General features: G+C 69.0%; 1 protein-coding gene across 1 annotated transcript in view; it reads right to left on the bottom strand.

The window, feature by feature from the left end:
- The window catches only part of SDK1 (sidekick cell adhesion molecule 1), a gene marked incomplete at its 5' end in the record, with an annotated part of 646,035 nt that overhangs the window by 29,488 nt on the left and 592,119 nt on the right, over positions 1-24,428 (bottom strand). The window contains 5 exons of the mRNA XM_080672625.1: positions 6,198-6,268; positions 8,248-8,351; positions 14,215-14,416; positions 15,901-16,095; positions 22,329-22,427. Coding sequence (XP_080528751.1) covers positions 6,198-6,268; positions 8,248-8,351; positions 14,215-14,416; positions 15,901-16,095; positions 22,329-22,427 — 671 coding nt within the window. The remainder of the gene's footprint in view (positions 1-6,197; positions 6,269-8,247; positions 8,352-14,214; positions 14,417-15,900; positions 16,096-22,328; positions 22,428-24,428) is intronic.

The raw sequence follows: 24,428 nt of genomic DNA, 5'->3' as shown, positions 1-24,428 counted from the left end.
GGGGGACGTCAGCACGGGGTCCCCAGTGGTTTACACGGGAAAAGGGCAGGTGTCACGTGGAGGGGGGGCACGGTGCTCCAGATCCGGGCCAGGCCGTGGGCCCAGCCTTCCCAGGGCCGGTGGGGACGCAGCGTCTCGTCCACGGCCCCCTCCCGGCGAACCCAGACCCTGAAGGGGACCGTGGCCGTGGCCTGTCCCCGCTTGGTCCACAGGCTGGCCCCACCCTGTCCCCGGTCCCTGGCCCCCAGGCTGCGGCAGCCTCACCCGAGACGCACGGCGAAGAGCCCTTTGTGGATGGGAGAAGGCAGCGACCTGGAGCCCTGGGCTCAGGGGAAGCCGGACCCCCCAGGCCACGGCCCCGGCACCATCCCAGCTTCCCGGCCCGACTGTCCTGCGGCCGCTGTGGCCCGGGGCCCGGGGCCCAAGCAGGAAGCTGGCCCAGGCCAGGCTGACGGACACCCGCGGGCTGCAGACAGGAGCCGGGAGGGCAGTACTCTTGGGGAGGGAGGGGGAGGGGGAGGCGGCGTTGGGGGAGAAGGACCATTCACTGGAAACGTCCAATAAGCAGGCAAGTGGGAGTCCAGAGAAAATATAAATATCCTCCCTCGGGCCCCAATGTGGTTCTGCAAGCGCAGAAGACACCCCACCCCTACCCGTGTCCCACCTCCTGGGCCTGAGGAAGGGCGGGGGGCGGGGGCGGAGGCTGCCGGTGCTGGGCTCACAGACACCCTCAGCCCGGGGGCCAGCACGCGGGAGGGGTGGGTGTGGAGAGGCACAGCTGGCCCGGCCCGGCAGCACCCACTGGCAACAAGCTCACTGTGGACTAAACTGGGGACCCCGCTCCCCCAGCAGCACACCCAGGCCTGGAGCAGGGGCGGGTGGCGCAGCCCAGAGGGCCTGGTCCAGGGGGAGACGCGCAGGCCCTCCTCAACCCGCCTCACCCCGCCTCACCCCGCCTCACCCCGCGGAGATCCTGGGCCTGCACCTGCGCGGACTCGGACCTGCCTGTAACCGCCCTGTCTGCTCCGGAGTTTGGAATAACCTGCCTGCCATTCGTGAAAGAGCTGCCAGACCTGGGCGTCCTGGGGGGTGTCACCCGGCGGCTCCATGGCGCACACGGAGAGTTCCAGAAGGGATGGGCTGAGCTCAGGCTCTGGACGAGGTGCTGGCTGTGCGCTGTGGGCGCCGGCTGGCTGCTTGCCCTCCCTGCCCGACTCGCACCCGCAACAGACTGTCCAGGACCCTGAACAGAAGGTTCCTTCCGCAGGAGCAGACCGGACCTCCAGCCCTGACCCGGCCACGCCTGGCGCTCTGCTCCGCTCTGAGGCCGGCAGGACGGCGGTGCCCCCGGTGGGTGGGAGTGAGCCGGCCGGCCAAGTCCGAGCTGACCAGCCTCGGTGAACTCCGCCCTGACCCTCGGTGAACTCCGCCCTGGCCCTCGGTGAACTCCGCCCTGACCCTCGGTGAACTCCGCCCTGACCCTCGGTGAACTCCGCCCTGACCCTCGGTGAACTCCGCCTGGCCTGGCCACCTGGACGGGCAGCTGCTCAGTGGGAACCGGGAGGCCTTCCCGAGCGTCGGCCTGCGGCGCGCTGGAAATTCCGCGGGCGGCCCTCCGGTGCCGGAGGGCTTTGCCCATTTTCCAGGCCTGTGAGAAGGCAGAGGCCCGGGTGCAGTGTGCCCGGCTCACCACTCAGCACAGCAGCAGGGAGGCGGGAGCTGGAGCGGGGGCCCAGGAGGCCAGGTGCGTCTGGAGGCAGCAGGCTGGGTGCAGGGCCGGGCCTGGGGCCTGGCTAGGGAGGTGGGCCCCACGCCTGGGCCTCCTGGGCAGTCGAGGCAGAGTGGGACTCGGCCACATCTTCCCACGGCTGTGCTCCCGGAGCACAGAGCAGCGACCCCTTGATGCCCATGCCATCGAGTCCTGCTGGTTCAGGGGACACAGGGCTGCCACGCCCCGACCTGCTGGCCCCGCCCTGCCTCTCACCTGGGGGCGGTCCCTTCATCCAGCAGACAGGGCAGTGGACACCCCCAGCCCCCGGCCCAGGGTCACCGCCCCTTCCGCTGTCAACCCTCCCACGCACGCCACGCCCGGCAGAGCTCAACGCCAGGCCTCCGCCTTCCTCCATCCGGCTGCTCAGCGCCTGTACCCAGCTGGTCTCCGCCATGGCGGAGCAAGTGGCGAGAAAGGGGACGACCAGGAGGCACGTCCTCCCGCTGCCCCGTCCCCGTGGGCAGCCGCCCGCTCAGAGGCGCCATCCTGCATGAGGCGGTCTCTGCTCAAGGTGCCTTCTTGCTAGAAAGCCTCCAAGTCCACGCGCCGGGAGGGGAGGGCCTACATTTGAGTGACAGGCTGCCCGCCCACTGGGAGTGTCGGGACAGCCGGCCGGGGCACTGTGCTAGGCATCCAGTGCGCACACGCCTCCTCTGGGGGGACTTGCGCAGGTCCCAGATTTCAGGCCCCGCGGGACCCCAGGAAGGCGGGCTCGCCTGTCCCCCTGCAAGACCCCAACCTGACGGCGCCACGGAGCCGCCGCTTAGATGGCGGGATGCCTGGAAGCCATAGGCGGTGGCTGCGTCTTTAAAGCAATGACTGTCAGCGACAGGTCTGCAGGTGACATTTCACGGCACGCGGAGCTACAGTCAGACGCGCTCTGTCCTGCTCGCCGGGCTCTGTAAATGCTCCTAGTTCCCGTGGTGCCAGCTGCCTGGCAGTTGACAGGCAGCATTTCCCGTCGCGCGGCCGCCTCCTGCGGGACCGTCCTGTGATGCGTCTGTCCCGCTGGGCTCGGAGGGGACAGCTGCTGGGCACGGTCGCTAAGTTCCGCCGCCGGTGCAGCCGCCGCGCTTCACAGAGCTGTCTAAGCTCAACGGGCGGGCGGAGCCCCAGTGTGGGGAGCAGCACGCTGAGGCCCCCCCGCCCCCCTCGGTGCGGAGGCGATGCCCGCACGGCCCTGAGCGCGGGCTGTTCCGGAAGGAGCGCACCTCGCCCCTCAGGCCTGCAGCCCCCTCCTGGCCGCGGGAGCGCCCTGCCTGCCGAGGCCTTGCTGTGAGCACCACCGGCCTGGCCGGACCAGCCGCAGCTCCGACAGACACCCACGGCGCCTGTGCTGGGCTGGCCCCAGGGCTGGTAGCCTTGCCCGGAAGATCTGTCCTCTGTTACCCTGTCCTCATGCACCGCGTCGCTAGCAAAGAGACCCCACTGGGGAGGGGGCAAGGGGGGGCAGCGGGGCTTCTCAGGGCCACCGGAGAGCGAGGCCCCGACCACAGGACCTGTCCGATCCTAGGACGGAAGACCCGAGGGAGTCGTGGGACCCCGCAGAGACCCCGATAGACGTGACTTCCGGAGGGGTAAAGGGGTCATGGTCCACTCCCCGCAGGACACGGGCCAGGCGGGCACGTCCACGCAGACCAGCCTACCGCCGTCACGTGGCCGGGGACACGGAGCCCCGATGCTCTGGTGCCTGGAGCCCTTGTGAGTGGGTGCACGTCCACGGCCGGGGCTGACAGCCAGGCTCTCTGTGCGGACCACGCCCGGCGCTCCCTCCCAGCAGCCGGCCCGTCCTGCTCCAACCCTCAGCCACGACGCTGGGTGCATGGAGGGTGAGCACGTGGAGGGTGAGTGCGTGGAGGGTGAGCGTGTGCAGGGTGAGAGTGTGCAGGGTGAGTGTGAGTGCAGGGTGAGCGTGTGGAGGGTGAGTGTGTGGAGGGTGAGTGAGTGCAGGTGAGCGTGTGGAGGGTGAGTGTGTGCAGGGTGAGCGTGTGCAGGGTGAGTGTGAGTGCAGGTGAGCGTGTGGAGGGTGAGTGTGTGCAGGGTGAGCGTGTGGAGGGTGAGTGTGTGGAGGGTGAGTGTGTGGAGGGTGAGTGTGTGGAGGGTGAGCGAGTGCAGGTGAGCGTGTGGAGGGTGAGCGTGTGGAGGGTGAGCGTGTGGAGGGTGAGTGTGTGGAGGGTGAGTGTGTGGAGGGTGAGTGAGTGCAGGTGAGCGTGTGGAGGGTGAGCGTGTGGAGGGTGAGCGAGTGCAGGGTGAGCGAGTGCAGGGTGAGCGTGTGCAGGGTGAGCGTGTGCAGGGTGAGCGTGTGCAGGGTGAGTGTGAGTGCAGGTGAGCGTGTGGAGGGTGAGCGTGTGCAGGGTGAGCGTGTGGAGGGTGAGTGTGTGGAGGGTGAGTGTGTGCTGGGTGAGTGTGTGGAGGGTGAGAGTGTGCAGGGTGAGCGTGTGGAGGGTGAGCGTGTGCAGGGTGAGCGTGTGGAGGGTGAGCGTGTGCAGGGTGAGCGTGTGCAGGGTGAGCGTGTGCAGGGTGAGCGTGTGCAGGGTGAGCGTGTGCAGGGTGAGCGTGTGGAGGGTGAGAGTGTGCTGGGTGAGAGTGTGCTGGGTGAGCGTGTGCAGGGTGAGCGTGTGCAGGGTGAGCGTGTGCAGGGTGAGCGTGTGCTGGGTGAGCGTGTGCAGGGTGAGCGTGTGCTGGGTGAGCGTGTGCTGGGTGAGCGTGTGGAGGGTGAGCGTGTGCAGGGTGAGTGTGTGCTGGGTGAGTGTGTGCAGGGTGAGCGTGTGCTGGGTGAGCGTGTGCTGGGTGAGCGTGTGCTGGGTGAGCGTGTGCAGGGTGAGCGTGTGCTGGGTGAGCGTGTGCAGGGTGAGCGTGTGCTGGGTGAGCGTGTGCTGGGTGAGCGTGTGCAGGGTGAGCGTGTGGAGGGTGAGAGTGTGCTGGGTGAGAGTGTGCTGGGTGAGCGTGTGGAGGGTGAGTGTGTGCAGGGTGAGTGTGTGCTGGGTGAGAGTGTGCTGGGTGAGCGTGTGCAGGGTGAGCGTGTGCAGGGTGAGCGTGTGCAGGGTGAGCGTGTGCAGGGTGAGCGTGTGGAGGGTGAGCGTGTGCAGGGTGAGCGTGTGCAGGGTGAGTGTGTGCAGGGTGAGTGTGTGCTGGGTGAGAGTGTGCTGGGTGAGCGTGTGCAGGGTGAGCGTGTGCAGGGTGAGCGTGTGCAGGGTGAGCGTGTGCTGGGTGAGCGTGTGCTGGGTGAGCGTGTGCAGGGTGAGCGTGTGCAGGGTGAGCGTGTGCAGGGTGAGCGTGTGCAGGGTGAGTGTGTGCTGGGTGAGAGTGTGCTGGGTGAGCGTGTGCAGGGTGAGCGTGTGCAGGGTGAGCGTGTGCAGGGTGAGCGTGTGCAGGGTGAGCGTGTGCAGGGTGAGTGTGTGCTGGGTGAGAGTGTGCTGGGTGAGCGTGTGGAGGGTGAGAGTGTGGAGGGTGAGCGTGTGCAGGGTGAGCGTGTGGAGGGTGAGCGTGTGCAGGGTGAGCGTGTGCAGGGTGAGCGTGTGCAGGGTGAGCGTGTGCTGGGTGAGCGTGTGCAGGGTGAGCGTGTGCAGGGTGAGCGTGTGCAGGGTGAGCGTGTGCAGGGTGAGCGTGTGGAGGGTGAGCGTGTGCAGGGTGAGCGTGTGCAGGGTGAGCGTGTGCAGGGTGAGCGTGTGGAGGGTGAGCGTGTGCAGGGTGAGCGTGTGCAGGGTGAGCGTGTGCAGGGTGAGCGTGTGGAGGGTGAGCGTGTGCAGGGTGAGTGTGTGCTGGGTGAGAGTGTGCTGGGTGAGCGTGTGCAGGGTGAGCGTGTGCAGGGTGAGCGTGTGCAGGGTGAGCGTGTGCTGGGTGAGAGTGTGCTGGGTGAGCGTGTGGAGGGTGAGCGTGTGCAGGGTGAGCGTGTGCAGGGTGAGCGTGTGCAGGGTGAGCGTGTGCAGGGTGAGCGTGTGCAGGGTGAGCGTGTGCTGGGTGAGCGTGTGCAGGGTGAGCGTGTGCAGGGTGAGCGTGTGCAGGGTGAGCGTGTGGAGGGTGAGCGTGTGCAGGGTGAGCGTGTGCAGGGTGAGCGTGTGCAGGGTGAGCGTGTGGAGGGTGAGTGTGTGCAGGGTGAGTGTGTGCAGGGTGAGTGTGTGCTGGGTGAGAGTGTGCTGGGTGAGCGTGTGGAGGGTGAGAGTGTGCTGGGTGAGCGTGTGGAGGGTGAGAGTGTGCAGGGTGAGTGTGTGGAGGGTGAGTGTGAGTGCAGGGTGAGCGTGTGCAGGGTGAGCGTGTGCAGGGTGAGCGTGTGGAGGGTGAGCGTGTGGAGGGTGAGAGTGTGCTGGGTGAGCGTGTGGAGGGTGAGAGTGTGGAGGGTGAGTGTGTGGAGGGTGAGCGTGTGCAGGGTGAGCGTGTGCAGGGTGAGCGCCATGTTTTACGAGGTCCCGTGAGACCCGGTGCTTACCTGCCACTGGACCAGGACGGAGGAGGTGGTGTGGGGCGTCACTGAGACGGAACTTGGAGGCTCCCCCGGAACTGAAACCCAAGATCAAGGAGACAGGATTAGAGGGCTGTGCTGGTCCGTGGCGCCCCCACCCGAGCTCCTGCCCCCTCTCCCCTGTGGGTGCCCTGCACCACCTCACAGCCTGTGCCAGGAGAGGAGGGAGCCAGCCCTCGTATGACCCCCTCCCCAAGACAGACGGCACTGACACACCGAGGGATTTCCCACCTCTCCATGGGGCCACTCACGCCAGCGGGGTGCCAGGCGCCCCACCCGAGAGCCCGCTCAGGGTCCCACGCCCCGCCCCGCGCTGAGGAGGGCAGCATATTCTTTTCGCTGCCAGAGCGACTTCTGACCGGACAGATGACCAAGCCGGGGCACTGTGCCCCTGGTCCTGGCCACGGAGTGACTGTCACGAAGGAGGTGACCTCCGGCCGCTGGAAGGGGCCCGGTCCGCCTCGGTGTGCTCTGCTCGCCAGCCGCGGGGACAGGCTGGTCTGACCTCTGCCCTGGCCGTGCCCTGCACCTGGAACTAATGCCCCCCCCCCCCCGCCCCCCGGTGTCTGTCGGGTCCCCACGCACTCACGTCCCAGGATTCACCTCCCACGGCTCCCCGCTGAGGTCCCAGAGCCCCCCCTTCTCCTCGGCGCCCTCCCTGCCGGCCTGTCCGCAGGCCCATGTCCGGGGCCCCTACGTGTGAACAATACACTTGGACCTTTTCTCCTGTCAGTTTGCTTTTTGGACCAGACGAACTCAGGAGGGAGAGGGAACATCTCTTCTCCTCCCCCCACAACCATCCGCACACTCCAGGGCTGCTTCCTGCCCGCCCCCAGCACCCGGCTCCCCAGGGCCTGGAGTCGGCCTGCTGCCTGTCCATCTCAGCAGAGCGGGCTGGGGACAGTGCAGCTCCATCACTGCCCACTGCCTGCCAGGAGCAGTCCTCTGGGCCTGAGGAGGCCCCGGGGTTCGGGGTTCGGGGTTCGGAGAGGCCTTTCGGACTGAGCTGCAAGGCCAGGGGCTGGCTGTCTGCATAGGCGCTGGCGGATCTGCCGCTTCCTCCCGAGGGTCAGCGCCTCCCGCAAACATCGCACACATCGCCGCCGCCGTTGTGTGAGAGGCAACGTAAAAATGGGAGCCACGAAAGACAACCGGGGTGTCTCCAGGGGTCAGTGCCCCTGCCCTCCCCGGCCCGTCCGCCTGCAGCTCCCGAGGGCAGTGCCAGGGCACCGTGTGGGACAGGAACACGCTGGAGGTCTGCTCTGCACACTGTCTGCACGCAGCCCCGAAGCCAGCAGCCCCCCTTCCCGCCCCTCCCGGCTGGCCCGTAAGGCCCGAGGCCCGGGAAGCTCGGCTCCCAGGTTACGAAAAGAGCCGAACGAAGAGGTGAGGTCGGCGGCCAGTGGCTGTTGGCCAGCGGCTCCCTGGTGGCCTCGGAGGAGGGCGCTGGGAGGCTGGGGGACTAGCACAGAGCGCAGTGTTGGGTCTGCAGGTGGGCAGGTGGCCAGGACCGCGGGGTGACGTGGCTCCCCGCGCTAGGCCAGGCAGCGTCCTCTCCCCCCCGCACGGGGACGCAGGCCCTGCCCCTGGGGGAGGAGCGGGTGAACGCCACCTGGGGCTCTTAGGGTCTCAGTGCCCCCACGAGGCTGTGCTTCCAGCAGGTGGCCACGCTGGGAAGGCCGCTGACTGAGAAAGTGGGCAACCTCTCAAACGCAGCTGCCAGGCCGGCGACATTTATCTTTAACGAGCCTGTCAATTATTCAGTTGCTGGGGTGCTAAAGGGCGGAGGGTTTGGAAGCGAATCAGAGGCATCCGTCCGAATCAGAGAGACTTCCTTCCGTGCAGAAGCCCTGCAGGTCCTGCCAGTGCGGCCCAGGAGCCTCTGCGCTGTCACAGCTCAGTGACTCCCGGGCTCCCTCGTCCCTCGAGTGCCCCCCCGGCTCAGGACGAAAGTGGGGGCTCTCTCCAGCAGCCAGCAGCCGGGGTGGCCCTGTCTGTCCGCCGCCCACTCACTCACCGTCCTGCAGTGTGGTCACCGCCTCCGTCTCGGCGCTGAAGTCACTGTCCCCGATGTCATTGGTGGCCTTCAGGCGCAGCTTATAGGAGGTGAAGGGCCTCAGCCTGAACAGAACCGAGAGACCTGTGACCCGGTGACCTTCCCACCCAGCGGCCTGGAGCTCTGACCCGTGACCCGGTGACCTTCCCACCCAGAGGCCTGGAGGTCTGACCCGTGACCCGGTGACCTTCCCACCCAGCGGCCTGGAGCTCTGACCCGTGACCCGGTGACCTTCCCACCCAGAGGCCTGGAGGTCTGACCCGTGACCCGGTGACCTTCCCACCCAGAGGCCTGGAGCTCTGACCCGTGACCCAGTGACCTTCTCACCCAGAGGCCTGGAGCTCTGACCCATGACCCGGTGACCTTCCCACCCAGAGGCCTGGAGCTCTGACCCATGACCCCGTGACCTTCCCACCCAGCGGCCTGGAGCTCTGACCCGTGACCCCGTGACCTTCCCACCCAGCGGCCTGGAGCTCTGACCTGTGACCCGTGACCTTCCCACCCAGCGGCCTGGAGCTCTGACCTGTGACCCGTGACCTTCCCACCCAGCGGCCTGGAGCTCTGACCTGTGACCCGTGACCTTCCCACTCAGCGGCCTGGAGCTCTGACCTGTGACCCCTGTGACCTTCCCACCCAGCGGCCTGGAGCTCTGACCCATTACCCCAGTGACCTTCCCACCCAGAGGCCTGGAGCTCTGACCCATGACCCCAGTGACCTTCCCACCCAGGGGCCTGGAGCTCTGACCTGTGACCCCTGTGACCTTCCCACCCAGGGGCCTGGAGCTCTGACCCGTGACCCCGTGACCATCCCACCCAGCAGCCCAGAGCTCTGACCCGTGACCCCGTGACCATCCCACCCAGCAGCCCGGAGCTCTGACCCGTGACCCCGTGACCGTGCCACCCAGCGGCCCGGAGCTCCTGGGGGTGTCCTCCCGCCCGAGGGCCCTGCCCCTGCCTTAGGAGGGGGTGCTCTGGGGTCGGGGTGGCTCTGGGAGGAGCTCAGCCCATCGCCCACTCACTGGCCTGCGGAGGGACTTGCCAGGGGAGGGGATGCGGACCCTCCTGGCCAGGGACGGGGCTCGGCTTAGGGCTCATGGGAGGAGCCAGCCCATCACCAGGGACTGTGCGGCCACTCTGCTCCGGACCCAGGGCTTCTCCGAGCTCCTCCCAGCCCGCGCCTGGTCCAGAGTGCAGGCCAGCGCCGGCCTCCCTCCCTCCCACCCAGGGCTCTGCGGCCCCCCAGCACCGGCAGCGCCCACGTGGCACCAAGCCTGGCAAGCCTGTCCCGTGTGGCCCGGCAGCTCCTCCTGCCGTTTCATGGACGAGGCCCGGAGGCCGCCAGACCCGCGCCCCCACACTCCCCCCCGCTGCAGGACGGGGCGTGGCTCGGCCGGGACTGGGATGGGGTTCGTCTTGAAGGCCCGTTTGTCTGCCACTTGGTGTGAGACCGGACAACGCCAGCTGCCCATGTGACGCTGCCCCCACTGACGGGGACCGCAGGACAGCACTTTCCCGAGGCCCTGCGTGCGGCACGGCCGTCACCTCAGGCCGCCCTCTGTCCTCCAGTCCTCCCTCCCTCCCTCCCTCCCTCCCCGAGACCGAGACCGCGGACAAGCTCCTCTGAGCAGACAATGTTCACTCATCCAGCGCCTGCACTGCGCCCCCAGACGCGCCCGCTCAGGCCTGGCTGCCAGCTCTCCTGGCCGCCCCCCACTTTCCCCACAAGAGCTGAGAAGGGCACCCCCCCCCCCCCAGCAGCAGCAGCAGCAGCAGCACGGTCTCATCCTCTGCGCTGGCTCCCAGACCAGAAGAACTGGAGTGATTCCCGATTCCAGAGCCTCCCTCGCTCCCGCACGCCCACAGTCTCTCCGTGTCCTCACCACGTGGCTCAGACCTGTCCTCTCCTCTCTCCCAACCCCCCGTAAACTCGTGGTTTTCAAACCCAGCCGGTGGAACCCCGAGGCTGAGGAACCCTCTGGGGTGCAGGCCCCCCACCCCAACCAGCAGCTCCTCGTCCACCCGGCGCGGGCGCGGCTCTGGGCACCGCGTTGCTGAGAGAGCTCTGCTTTCCAGAGCTGATCGCCACCTTCGGACGCCACGGTCGGGAGAAGCTCCTGATTTCATTCTGCCTCGCTCACGACCGGCTCGCACCGGTTCTCCAGCAGCTGACACCTGGGTCGCGCTCCCTCCAAAGCCCCCAGAACCCGCTGGCCGGGCACCCGCCGGCCCAGGCACCTGCCGGCCCCCAGCTGGCCTGGCCTGGCCTGAGCGCACGTGCTTCTGAGTTCCACCTCCGCGGCGTCGGGGCAGCGCGGGAGAAATCCTTTATTAAAACAATCAGCTCCATCTGTCCGAGCTTCCCCGTCACTCTGCCAATCCTGGCGCTAGCCACGTGTCCTTCCCGTGGCCCTGCCTCCCCCGCCGGCCCCACATCCGGGCTGGAAGGCACGCAGCGAGTGGGGGACACGCCTCGCAGTCTCACTCCCTGCTGACCTCGGGCAGGGCGCGCGCGGCTTCCCGGGCGCTGACGGGAGCACCGTGTCCCAGGTCCCCGTCCGGATGCGGTTCGGAGAAGCGCGCGGGGAGGGCCTGGCGCGGGGGGGGGGGGGGAGGCTCGCTAGGTCTTGCTGCTGGTGTCCCTCTCCCGTGAGGACCAGCTTGGACGGACGGATGCGTGGCCGGCCGCGGTCCTGTGCACACGCTCATGCCCTCACGCCTGCCGCAGTTTGTCACTGTCTGTTTCCTTGACGACTGTCTTCCTTACAAGACTCAGGGCTCCACGCACACAGGCCTCAGCAGCTGCTGTGCCCCAGTTCGGGGGACGGGCCCGCACCTGGAGCGGGGAGGACCTGAGGGCTGACGGCGGGGGGTGGGGGGCCCGCGGTCCCCGAGGTTCCTTGGGAGGGTGGACGAGAAGTCACGTGGGCATCAGCACAGTGTGGCACGTGGCAGGTGCCCCCGAAATGACCTGTCCTTACTGTTAGCACCTGTATTTACGTTATCACTCAGGACACGGATTCGTCAGCGGCACTTAGGACTTCTGCTCTCCAAGGACTCACGGCCCAACGCTGAGCTCTTTCTGTCCGTCCACAGCAGGTGCCGGGGCTGCCGGGGGCTGGGAGGGATGGGCGGGGTGCAGGAGGGGCTGCCGGGGGCTGGGAGGGACGGGCGAGGTGCAGGAGGGGCTGCAGGGGGCTGGGAGGGATGGGCGGGGTGCAGGAGGGGTTGCAGGGGGCTGGGAGGGAGGGGTGGGGTGCAGGAGGGGCTGCAGGGGGCTGGGAGGGACGGGCGGGGTGCAGGAGGGGCTGCAGGGGGCTGGGAGGGAGGGGTGGGGTGCAGGAGGGGCTGCAGGGGGCTGGGAGGGATGGGTGGGGTGCCGGAGGGGCTGCAGGGGGCTGGGAGGGATGGGCGGGGTGCAGCAGAACTGAGAGCCGAGGCGGAGCTGGCCTGGGTCTGCCGGGCTGGCTCGTTCACGGGGCCGATGAGCCTCTGGGAGCCGCGGGCTCGCCAAGGCGTCTGGGCGTGGAGCTGGGCGTCAGGTAGGAAGAGAACCGCGGAGAGCCACACCTCAGCCCGGGCTGGTGCGGGGACCCCACAGGCCGACGCTCCGCGTGGAGCTGACCCGAGTCTCGGAGCAGAGGCAGCTGCACACGCTGTGCGTCTTGGTTGTTGTGAGAGAACACGAGCTGGCCCTTCACCTGTTACTTGTCCACCTGGTTTTCCTGCGGCGGGACTTCTAAAGCCGCACGAAGGAGCTGATGGAGCTGTCTCCCGGGTCCGGTGGGCCATGCCCCGGCCACAGTGGGCGTTCGGAGGAAGGGCAGAGCCCATGACTGCATCCCCCACCACGACGCTCGCGCCACCCGCCCGGACGCCCTCCTGTTGCCTCCCAGCCTCGCAGCCCAGACTCCCAGGGCGGGCGGGGCAGGAGGCACCTGAGCCTGGGCGTCTGCCTCAGACCCCCCCTCCCTGTGCCCGTGCCCCTGCCCCCTGCTCAGTTGCGTGCACTGCGCTTCCGCCTCAGGCAGGGAGGGGGCGCCCTTCTCTCTAAAGCCCCAGGTGTGGGTCCAGGACAGCGACAGAGCTGCATCTGGCCTGCAAGCCCACAGCCTGCTGTGCGCTGGGGCCCAGGATGGAGCTGCCTGGAGACCCTCTGACCTGCCCCCCCCACCCCCCCACCCGCCGACGGAGCCCCACAGCCTGCTGTGCGCTGGGGCCCAGGATGGAGCTGCCTGGAGACCCTCTAACCTGCTCCCCCACCCCCCCACCCGCCGACGGAGCCCCACAGCCTGCTGTGCACTGGGGCCCAGGATGGAGCTGCCTGGAGACCCTCTGACCTGCCCCCCCCCACCCCCCCACCCGCCGACGGAGCCCGCAGCCTGCTGTGCGCTGGGGCCCAGGATGGAGCTGCCTGGAGACCCTCTAACCTGCTCCCCCACCCCCCCACCCACCGACGGAGCCCCACAGCCTGCTGTGTGCTGGGGCCCAGGATGGAGCTGCCTGGAGACCCTCTGACCTGCTCCCCCACCCCCCCACCCGCCGACGGAGCCCCACAGCCTGCTGTGCACTGGGGCCCAGGATGGAGCTGCCTGGAGACCCTCTGACCTGCTTCCCCCGACCCCCCCACACGCCGACGGAGCCCCACAGCCTGCTGTGTGCTGAGGCCCAGGATGGAGCTGCCCTGGAGACCCTCTGACCTGCCCCCCCATCCCCCCCACACACCGACGGAGCCCCGCAGCCTGCTGTGCGCTGGGGCCCAGGATGGAGCTGCCCTGGAGACCCTCTGACCTGCCCCTCCATCCCCCCCACCCACCAACGGAGCCCGCAGCCTGCTGTGCGCTGGGCCCCAGGATGGAGCTGCCTGGAGACCCTCTGACCTCCCCCCCTCACCCCCACCCGCCAACAGAGCGGGGGTGCCGGGCAGCCGTGCCAAGGGGCGTGTGGGGACACCACGCAGGCCCCGCTCTCACACCTTGCTGGCCGCGCTGGGGCCACAGACCAGGTCCCGGCCTCTGACCGACCGGCCCCTGGTTCCTCGTCTGCACAACAAGGACGGCGACCTCCCCCCGCCACAGGCCCTCCCTCACGGGGACTGACGCTGCACGGGGCGTGACACTTCCCAGCTCAGCGGGGCTGCAGGACACAGCGGAGTCTGGGAGCAGAAGGAGCCTTCTCCAGCCCAACCCAGGGAGGGGGGGGCAGGTCCTGGAACCCACGGCGGGAGCCACGGCTCAGCAGTCCTGCCACAGCCCGAGCCTGAGCCGAGCCGGAAAGGGGTTGCAATCGGGGCCAGAGGAGGAGTTCATGAGGCGGCCGGAAGTCGCCCAGGGGCTGCGTGGTGTCACCCCAGGGGCTGCGTGTGAGTCTGCGATCCCTGTGAGTCCGGCCCTCTCCTCCCTGCTCTCAGCCATGGTCTCGGGACGGGCGGGGCCCTGCAGGCCGAGTGCCACTGTGGGGCCGGCCCTGCCCCACCCGCCCGGTCTCTGGGGAATGAGTGGTGGTGGGTCGTCTTGCTCAGGGGGACGCCCGCCGGTTTCCGCCCAGCGTCACTGGCCAGCGACGGCCCTGAGGGAGACCTGTGTGCCTGCTGATCTGGGGGAGCAGGAGGGGGCGTCTCTCTGGGGGACATCTGCCGCGGGCCCCCTGCTCCGACCACCACTCCCCTCCTCTCTTAGGAGCCCACACTTCGGGCTCACTGTCCCTGTTACTGGCCTGGCCTGTCCCGGGCCTCTAGGAGGGACAGCCTGCGGGGGGTGGGAGAGGCCGGGGGCCTGGGACACAGAAACCCCGGTACCAGGGGTGGACGAGGAGAGACACGCCCTCAGTGCGGCGCCTCCTGGGCCCTCCAGACCCCTCGCCTGTGGGGAGCTGGCTGCGGGGGGACAGGGCAGGGCTGCAGGTCCGGGGAGGGGCCGCGGGGCCCTCGTACCTTTCCACCGCGCAGGCTGTGGCCTCGTGGCTGATGGACGAGGAGTAGGTCTGCCAGTGGCCCCCGGGGAGCTCGCGCACCTGCGCCGTGAAGTAGCGGATGGGGGAGGCCCCGTCGCTGCCCGGGACCCACTGGAGCTGGAGGCTGCGGGCGGTCACCTCGGCCTGGGGCACCAGCAGCTGCCTCGGGGGCGCCGGCCGCTCTGCAAGCAAATGAGGGCAGACCAGGGAGTGAGAGGGCCCCCACCGCCGTGGGCACCGCGGACGCCCTCAGTGCCGCCTGGAGCGGACCGTCTGCAGGCGCTCCTGTGCCAGGGAGTGACCTCCTCTTACCGCCCCGCAGCGCGACGGGCCCAGTGCGGGCCTGCTCCACCCTCAGCGCAGGACGGACCACAGGCTGTGTGAGCCCACCACACGCGCTCCCCGACTCCCTGCCACCCGGGAGCACGTCTCGGAGTGACACCTGGGCTCCCCGAGCCACAGGGGACTCTGGACTCCAACCTGCGTCCCCCCCCCCTCACCCCGGGTGTCCCCTGAGCCCTGGTGTCCCGTGAGCCCGGGTGTCCCCTGAGCCCGGGGGTCCCCTGAGCCCTGGTGTCCCCTGATCCTGGGCGTCCCCTGAGCCTGGGCGTCCCCTGAGCCCGGGGGTCCCCTGAGCCCGGGCGTCCCCTGAGCCCGGGCGTCCCCTGAGCCCGGGAGTCCCCTGAGCCCGGGGGTCCCCTGAGCCCGGGCGTCCCCTGAGCCCTGGTGTCCCCTGAGCCCGGGGGTCCCCTGAGCCCTGGTGTCCCCTGAGCCCGGGTGTCCCCTGAGCCCGGGCGTCCCCTGAGCCCGGGGGTCCCCTGAGCCTGGATGTCCCCTGAGCCCGGGGGTCCCCTGAGCCCGGGGGTCCCGGGAGCTGGGTCCTCACACAGCAGCTCAGCTCCCTGCTGGGGACGCGCCGTCGGCCCTGGATCTGCTGCAGGGAGGGGCTGGGCAGGGGCGAGGCGGGCGCCTGCCCTTCTCCTCACCCCTCGGCTCCACAGGGACGCTCGGGGCAGGAGTCCCTGTCTAACTGCTGGTCGTGGAGGCTGCTGATTCTCATCAGGACACGTGGTGGGGACAGCGCCGCCATGATGGCGGGGACAGGGCGAGGAGCTCGCGTCTGACCTCGCCCACATCCTCTCCCGGCAGCGGCCGGCGCCTCCCTCCCGACACGTCCAGCCTCAGCTTCCTCTCTCGTAAGACTCGGGCTCACCCGCACCCCCAGGCTTGGGGGACGATAAAGCAGGGTGATGCCCCAGCACACGCAGCGCTAGGAGCAGAGGGTCCACGGACGGTCTTTCCACGGCTGCTGAGCGTGTGAACACCTGCCCCCTGGGAGGGGCGCTGACCCCAGGGGCCTGCGCTGCCTCGGGGCGGCCCCCACGCAGGAGGCCGGCATCCCTGGGCCAGCACTCCGCCTCGGAGCTGCGTCCACCTTCACACTGGACCGTCAGCCTGCCCGAGGGCACGGTGTGCGGTGCAGGTGCGCAGGCTCGGGGAAGGTGCCCAGTCCAGGCCCGCTCAGCGGGTGCTCGATGAGCTCTCAGTGCCCGCTGTCCCCTCCACGCACCGGCCACGCAGGCCCGACCGACAGGCCACGCGTCGCCAAGGTTCCAGCGGCTGCCCCCCCGCCCCCCGCGACTGTGGGCTGGGCCCCAGGCCTCACCTCTCTTCTCGGTGGTGATGACGGTGGCCTCCAGCGGCTCCCCCCAGCCCTGCCTGGTCTTGGCCGACAGCCGGAAGGTGTACTCCGACTCGGGGGCCAGCTCGGTGGCCATGAACTGCCGGACCGTGGCGCCGACCTCCACCGTGGTGAAGGTGTGGGGGCTGCTGCGGGCCAGGCGGTAGGCGATCTGGTACCCTGTGGGCGGGACCCGGAGCGTGGTCCGTCACTGCTCAGCACAGGGCAGCCCATCCCGCCTCACAACCACGTGGTGGGAACCAGAGCCACATCCTCATGACACCCTCCTTCCCAGCCAGCACCAGGCAGGCCCACCACCACCGAAGGGAGGACGGCCCCACGCTGAGCGGGTCCGCACGGGACAAGGTGTGAGGACAGGCCCTCCCCGTGGCCACCCCACACTGAGCGGGTCCTCAAGGGACAAGGTGAGAGGACAGTCCTTCCCCATGGCCACTGCACGCTGAGCGGGTCCTCACGGGCCAAGGTGAGGACAGGCCCTCCCCATGGCCACCACACGCTGAGTGGGTCCTCACGGGACAAGGTGTGAGGACAGGCCCTCCCCGTGGCCCCCGCACGCTGAGCAGGTCCTCACGGACAAGGTGTGAGGACAGGCCCTCCCCGTGGCCCCCGCACGCTGAGCAGGTCCTCACGGGCCAAGGTGAGGACAGGCCCTCCCCGTGGCCACCACACGCTGAGTGGGTCCTCACGGGACAAGGTGTGAGGACAGGCCCTCCCCGTGGCCCCCGCACGCTGAGCAGGTCCTCACGGACAAGGTGTGAGGACAGGCCCTCCCTGTGGCCACTGCACACTGAGCGGGCCCTCACGGGACAAGGTGAGGACAGGCCCTCCCCGTGGTCACCCCACGCTGAGCGGGTCCTCACGGGACAAGGTGTGAGGACAGTCCCTCCCTGTGGCCACCCCACGCTGAGCAGGTCCTCACGGGACAAGGTGTGAGGACAGTCCCTCCCTGTGGCCACCCCACGCTGAGTGGGTCCTCACGGGACAAGGTGTGAGGACAGTCCCTCCCCGTGGCCACCGCACGCTGAGCGGGTCCTCACGGGACAAGGTGTGAGGACAGGCCCTCCCCGTGGCCCCCGCACGCTGAGCGGGTCCTCACAGGACAAGGTGTGAGGACAGGCCCTCCCCGTGGTCACCGCACGCTGAGCGGGTCCTTACGGGCCAAGGTGTGAGGACAGTCCTTCCCCGTGGCCACCGCACGCTGAGTGGGTCCTCACGGGCCAAGGTGTGAGGACAGTCCTTCCCCGTGGCCACCGCACGCTGAGCGGGTCCTGGGAGCGGCCGGCGTCTCTGATGGGGCCGGGTCTGCACTCATTGCCTCCTCCTCCCCGCAGCCCCCCTGCACCTGCCCTGCCAAGGGCAGTGCCTCCTGTACGTTCTCTGAACAGCGCCCTCGCCCTCTCTGCAGCAAGGCCTGCGGCGGCGGCCAGCCAGCCGACACCAGCTGCCCTGGCATCTGCCAGCCTCCCCCTCACCTCCTCTGCCACCGACCCAGCTCCCTGCCCGCCACTCCCGCCCTCGGCCCCACTCGCCCCCTGCCAAGCCCTCCCTGCACTGAGCCGGGCTCCGCCATCCACAGCCCCCACAGGCGAGGGGGCTAGGCCATGGGGCCTGGGGTTGGCCGGGGTCACTCCCGATCAAGCCCTCGCCCAGCCCGCCGAGACCCTGCCCACATCTGAGGCCGTGCCAGCTGGCAGACCCAGCCCTCGGTCCAGCTGCTGCTCCTGCTGCTCCAGAGCAGAGCGGAGGGCGCTGGGCACCCGCAGCATAACGATGGCCAAGCCGTCACGTGAATGGAGCTCTGGGGACACCGGCCGGCGGAGCTGACCGTCCTTACGCTGCTGCGCTCGGGCCACGGTCATTCCGCCCAGCCGCCCGCCCTGACCTCTCTGCTCCCGTCTCCCCGCTGGCACAGCCTCCGGCTCCGGGTGACCCCGCTCACTGGCACCCTCCCAGCTCCTGCTTCGTCGTCTGTCCAACCATATGGAGGCCCTGACCCGCGTGTGGGAGGCCAGGCCAGGCCCAGGGCTCAGAGGCGGCGAGCCCTCGCATTCGGCCCCGACCCCCGCTGGTCACTGCTGCCACCACACACACGGACGGACGCACGATGACCGTCACTGCTCACAGGTGTCGGTCAGGCCCCGAGTGACCCCTGCGGCGGCTGCTCCGCCTCTGATGGCGCTCTCTCCTCCCGGCCGCGGTGACCCGCTGGCCCTGGTCTGGACGTGGCCCCAAGGCCTCGGCCTGTGCTGGGTGTCCTGCTAGAGGTCATGCTTCCCCACGCGCCGACCCAGCGGCTCTCCTCCGGACCTGCCCTCCCGCCTTCCCGTCCTGTTGGTCGTGGCGGGAGCCTGGAGTTCCGGTGCCGCGGGACCAGCCCCAGCCCCAGCCCCAGCCTCAGCCTCAGCCCCAGCCCCAACCCAGCCCCAGCCCCAGCCCCAGCCTCAGCCCCAGCCCCAGCCTCAGCCCCAGCCTCAGCCTCAGCCCCAGCCCCAGCCCCAGCCTCAGCCCCAGCCTCAGCCTCAGCCCCAGCCTCAGCCTCAGCCCCAGCCCCAGCCTCAGCCCCAGCCCCAGCCCCAGCCCCAGCCTCAGCCTCAGCCCCAGCCCCAGCCCCAGCCCCAGCCTCAGCCTCAGCCCCAGCCCCAGACCCAGCCCCAGCCTCAGCCCCAGCCCCAGCCCCAGCCTCAGCCCCAGCCCCAGCCTCAGCCCCAGCCTCAGCCTCAGCCCCAGCCCCAGCCTCAGCCCCAGCCCCAGCCCCTCAGCCTTAGCCCCAGCCCCTCAGCCCCAGCCCCAGCCCCTCAGCCTCAGCCCCAGCCCCAGCCCCAGCCCCAGCCCCAGCCCCAGCCCCAGCCCCTCAGCCCCAGCCCCAGCCCCAGCCCCAGCCCCTCAGCCTCAGCCCCAGCCCCAGCCCCAGCCTCAGCCCCAGCCCCAACCCCAGCCCCAGCCCCAGCCCCAGCCTCAGCCCCAGCCCCAACCCCAGCCCCAGCCTCAGCCTCCTGCGATGCCCAGACGCCCAGCGTCCCGAACACCAGGACGGCGCAGCCACCGCATCCACAGGGCAGCTCTTCCTGGAGACTCCCGCCAGTCCTCGTCCCCCGACCTCACAGCGGTCCCAGCAGGCAGCGTGCTCATCCTCAGCTGCCCGGAGGCAGGGAAGCTCAGAGAGGGTAGGCGGTCTGCCTGAGGTCGCACAGCATGCCCCCAGCAGAGCGGCTGGGCCCTGGGTCTGCCCGGCTGCACAGCCTTCACTTTCCACAACCACGAGTTCCGGGAGGCGGGAGCCCACCTCAGTCTCCCGGCAAAGGGGGCCCCTTGCCAGACCGGGTTCCGCCAGGCCGCGAGCCCGGCGCCACCTCGGAGGAGCACGTTCCCAGGGGGCCAGGCGGGACGCCCGCGCTTGAGGCTCAGGGCCCGGCTGCATCCCGCTCCGCAGGCCTGGGCACCCCACTCTCGGCGCCTTGGCTTGTCAGAGCGACGGAGGCGGCGGGAAATGCCTCCGGGGGCTGCCGTGGGTCCTGGGGTGTTGGGGGTCCTGGCCGGTGAGCACCTGGGCTGTGACGTTGCTGCGCTACAACGAGCCGCCCTCCGCCCTCCTCCCGCCTGCTGCTGCGTCCCCAGCGGCCCTGCGCCTGCTGCTCGGTGGCCTGTGTCGCACCCGCAGCGCCATCTTCACGCAGCCTCCCCGGCTCCCATTCCGGCCTCTGCTCCTTACGGCACCGGCCGGCAACCTGGGGCGCGCCAGAGAGCTCCAGAAGCGTCCACGGTGCGAGGCAAACAGGAAGAGAGGCCGAGACGGGCTGATGCCGGGGGCCAGGGTCTCGGCTGCCTGGTCAGGGGGTTGACTGAGGCCGACCCCTCTTCCTGCCGTGAGTCCTGGGCTGCAGGCCTTGGGTGGGGTGTCCCCTGGGCAACCCCCGGCATCGCTCTGACAGTCGTCTGCTCTGTGAGGCATCACCGGGCCGCACGCTCCGGTTTGGGGGCCTGGTGCTGCCTGACCCCGTCCCTGGCCTCTGTTGGGGTGTGAGTGGTGACGGCCCCGACATCTGTCCATTGCTCAGGGAACCCACAGCAGCTGAGTCGCCCCGGGAGGCCCGCGCCAGCCCGGCCCGGGCGCCGTGTGTGCTGTTGGTCTTACAGCTCGTCCCCCGAGGGCTGGGAGCCCCGGCCGCCTTGGCAGACGCTCACCCTCACTGCTCCGAATTCCCGGCGGGGCCCTCGCACACCCTTCCCGCACACCCTTCCCGCACACCCTTCCCGGTGAGCCCAAGGCGAAGGCCTGGCGCTCGGCAGGCGGGTGGGGGCGGGGGGAGATCCTGGCGCGTGAGGTGGGACGGCCCTGCGTGGGCCTGAGGGGCACTCGCTTCACTTCAGCTCAGTCGCATTTAAGGGCGTCGGCAAGGGAGGCCGGGGGGGCCGGGGCGAGCCCCTCATCCCCAGAGGAAGGCTCTAACTCAGGGGTGGGCAAACTTTCTGACTCGAGGGCCACCATGGGTTCTTAAACTGGACCGGAGGACCGGAACAAAAGCATGGATGGAGTGTTTGTGTGGACTAATATAAATTCAAAGTAAAGGAGCGGAGCGGAGAGCAAGAGAACCGGATAGAACAGCCGGATCCGGCCCGCGGGCCGTAGTTTGCCCAAGGCTGCTCTAAATGCTGGAGGCCCCCAGTGAGATGTGTGTGCAAAGACACGCGTGTTCCCTGCAGGCGCTGTGGTGCTGGTGGTCCATCTCCGCCGGAGATGCAGGGACACGTGTGAGCTGGGTCACAGCCGCGTTTATGCGCTCCGAGGGCCAGGGCGGGAGCGGCCCCGGGTCTCGGGTTCGGGGCCTCGCAGAGACAGTTCCCTCTCCTCCGTGACCCCCGACCTGGGCCTCTGGAACGGCCTCCGCACCCGCAGCGCCTGCAGCTGGTGTGTGACGGAGACCCGGCCTCCGTGACGCTGCATCACAACAGCGGCGGGTGGGACGCTCTCCGCGTGTCGGGGACACGGCGCTATCTCACCGGCGCCGTTGCCGTGGCTGCGAGGCTCGGACTACAGACCAAAACCCAGCTCCTCGGCGCCGAGGGCCCTCTCCGCGGCCCCCGCGCCGGCTCAGGCTTTGCCCTGTCTGTCCCGGAACCGGAGATGGGGACACGGGGACGGCCCACGGAGCCCCCTCCCCCTTGTGACTAGCGGGTGGACGCTGTGCTGTCAGCCCGCCCCGTCCAGCAGCGTCTCTGTCCCGGAGAAGTGAGGGGACACCCATGCTGCGGGAGCGGCACCGAGCACTGCGTGTGGCAGGCGCCGCCCGAGTTCCTCCTGCTCAGCCGTCAGCCTGGGGGGGGGCGTGTCCCCGTCAGAGGGCGGGGAGACCGAGGCACTAGAGGCCGATCCCCGCGCGGAGGCCGGGCCCGGGCAGTGTGGCCTCTGCGTTCACAGCCTCCCCTGTCCGCCACTGGCCTGTCCGGGACCACCCCTGTCACCTGTCACCCCGTGGCCGCCCCGCCTCCTGTCACCCCGTGACCACCCCGCCTCCTGTCACCCCATGGCCGCCCCGCCACCTGTCCCCCGTGACCACCCCGTCACCTGTCACCCCGTGGCCGCCCCGCCGCCTGCCCCCCGGCTGTGCCTGTCTTCCTGCCGCTCCGTAAGCGTCTCGGGGATGGTGTGTCCTCATCCCCCCTTACTCCTCACGGCGCACGTGACCCCCGGCAAGTAGAGGCCCTAAATCTGTCCCGGTGAAAGGGGACGAGAAAAAGGAACCGGTGGTTTTTAAAGTGAAACTCGCCGCCTTCAGGGAAGTAGGAGACATCGTGGCCTGTGTCGCCGCTAGCAGAGCGCCGAGTGAGAACGAAAAGCAAGCTCTCCCGGGGCCTGTGGCGGACGGCGCTCCCCCTTCTGCCAGGGACAGCGCGGCCGCGGCGGGAGGACGGCCGGGAACCGTCCAAGCACCCGTCCTCGGGAGAGCCGGCCACCGCGGAGAGGCGGGGGCAGTCACGGGTGGCTCTGCCGGAGTTCTGGGGGCACCACCCGTGAACTTCGACCTGTCGAGTAACCTCAGCTCACAGCTCAGACCGCGGGTCACCCTCTCAGTCCAGGACGCGCAGGTGCTGGAGCCGGGAACCTCCCACGTGATGGAACGAGATGACGGCACCTGCCTGCGGCTTTTCTGAGCTGTGTCCGCCGCCCCTGCTCCCTGCTGCCCCGTGACCCCTGCTGCCCCGTGACCCCTGCCACCCCGCCCTCCCCGCCCTCCCCGCCTCCACGCCGCCCCGCGCCCCCTGCCTCCCCATGACCCCCGCAGCCCCACGCCCCCTGCCCCCTGCCGCCCCGTGCCCCCTGCCGCCCCGTGCCCCCCGCCGCCCCATGCCGCCCGCGCCCCCCGCCTCCGCGCCCCCCGCCTCCGCGCCCTTACCCAGGATGATGCCGTTGGGCTCCTCCGGGGGCTGCCACACGATCCGCACCGACGTGAGCCTCACTTCCGGGAACACCAGCCTCACCGGGGGGCCTGGGGCTGGAGGCGAAGGAAGTCTCATGAGCCAGGCGCCCGACGATGTTGTCTGGGGCCCTGACAAGGTCCCGTGTGGGCCTGGGAACTGGACACACGGTCACTGTGCCGTGACGCTGTTCGCGGGGGACACGCCACGTTCGGGCGAATGACTTTGGGGTCTGACGGGCTCTGCGTGGCTCCCGGATGGTTCTGGGAAACCCCACCTCCATCAGCCGCCTGCTGTGCGGTGCTCAGCCAGGCTGGGAGCCCCGGGGCCAGGCCAGCTGCTGAGGTGCCCTGGCGTGGACATTAGGTGAGGGTCAGGGTGGGGGAAAAGGGTGAGTGGGTGTTGGGGGTCAAAGAAATGGTAGCGAAGGGAACTAGAGTTTGGGTGCTGAACGACAATGCTAGTCACCTAAAAATCATACAATGTCATTGACCAACACTGCCTCCACACATCTACACTGATAAAAGAGTGAGATGCAAATGGACCGTACCTTCGCAATACCCACCAGCCAATCAGGAGTGAGTATGCAAATTAACCCAACAAAGATGGCAGGTTAATTTGCATATGCAGGTGCCGAGCGGCCGGGGGCGGTGCCGCTGGGCAGCGTGGGAAGGCGGAAAGGCGGCTCCAGCCCGAGTGAGGGCGGTGTTGGCAGCCAGGGGAAGGAAGGCCCATTCTTGCACGAATCTTAGTGCATTGGGCCACTAGTTTAGTAATAAAACATTTCACCAATCAGAGCTGAGTTCTTTTCTGGGCTTGACATCTGCAAGGCCGTGTCAGAGAAGTAAAAAGGCTGAAAGCCACTCCCAACTCACAATGGAGGCGACAAACATGGACAAAATGCCATGTGTACAGTCACGCCCTGTCCCAGAGCGTGGCCATGCACAGTGCACGCAGTAGGTCCTGCTGTGGTCATGCACAGTGCACGCAGTAGGTCCTGCTGTGGCCATGCACGGTGCACGCAGTAGGTCCTGCTGTGGCCATGCACGGTGCACGCAGTAGGTCCTGCTGTGGCCATGCACGGTGCACGCAGTAGGTCCTGCTGTGGTCATGCATGGTGCACGCAGTAGGTCCTGCTGTGGCCATGCACGGTGCACGCAGTGGTTCCTGCTGTGGCCATGCACGGTGCATGCAGTAGGTCCTGCTGTGGCCATGCACGGTGCACGCAGTAGGTCCTGCTGTGGCCATGCACGGTGCACGCAGTAGGTCCTGCTGTGGCCATGCACAGTGCACGCAGTGGTTCCTGCTGTGGCCATGCACGGTGCACACAGTGGTTCCTGCTGTGGCCATGCACGGTGCACGCAGTGGTTCCTGCTGTGGCCATGCACAGTGCACGCAGTAGGTCCTGCTGTGGCCATGCATGGTGCACGCAGTAGGTCCTGCTGTGGCCTGCTGCACGGTGCGCCAGCGGTGAGGACAGCAGGACGCAGCAGGGCCCCCAGAGTCAGGTTTATGGAATCGGCCACTCTCAGGACTTCCCGCTGTCCGGCGGGTTCCGGGAGGGGCGGTGGGCGTGTGTGATCAATGGTAAGTACAGTGCGTGTGCCAGGCATCCCAGGCTGCGGCTTCTGCCTTAGCTACTAAGCTGAGGACAGCATTGGATATCTTAAACGTGCGATGACCCTTGGGTTTGGGTAAAGTAAGTGTGAGGAGGCGGCTACGGCTCACATGCTGGGAGAGCCACACATGCCCCAGCCCACGCGTCCCGTTGGCCTCGGCCTTTGCGCCGTCCCAGGGGAGAACGGTCACCGGTCGCTCTAGGGAGAACCGTTCTGCCCGGCGGCCGAGCTTTAAGGCCGTCTCTAAAGCCCCTCCCCGCCTCCCTGTGCAGCCTGGGACACAAGGGCTGCGTCCGGTTCAGAGAAACAGCCTCGGGACACGTGTCCCCTCCCGTCCACAGCTGCTGGGACACGCTACGCTCCGGGAGGATGGACGGACAGACAGACAGGCCGATGGAGCCCGTCCTTGCCAGGTGTGGCCATAGTGCCCCCTCCCAGGACATCTGGGGACTAAGTCAT

The sequence above is a fragment of the Plecotus auritus genome (assembly GCF_963455305.1).
Source record: "Plecotus auritus genome assembly, chromosome: 6".
Taxonomy (NCBI): Eukaryota; Metazoa; Chordata; class Mammalia; order Chiroptera; family Vespertilionidae; genus Plecotus; species Plecotus auritus.
The sequence above is the reverse complement of the archived record's forward strand: the minus strand, read 5'-3'. Positions and strand labels throughout refer to the sequence as shown.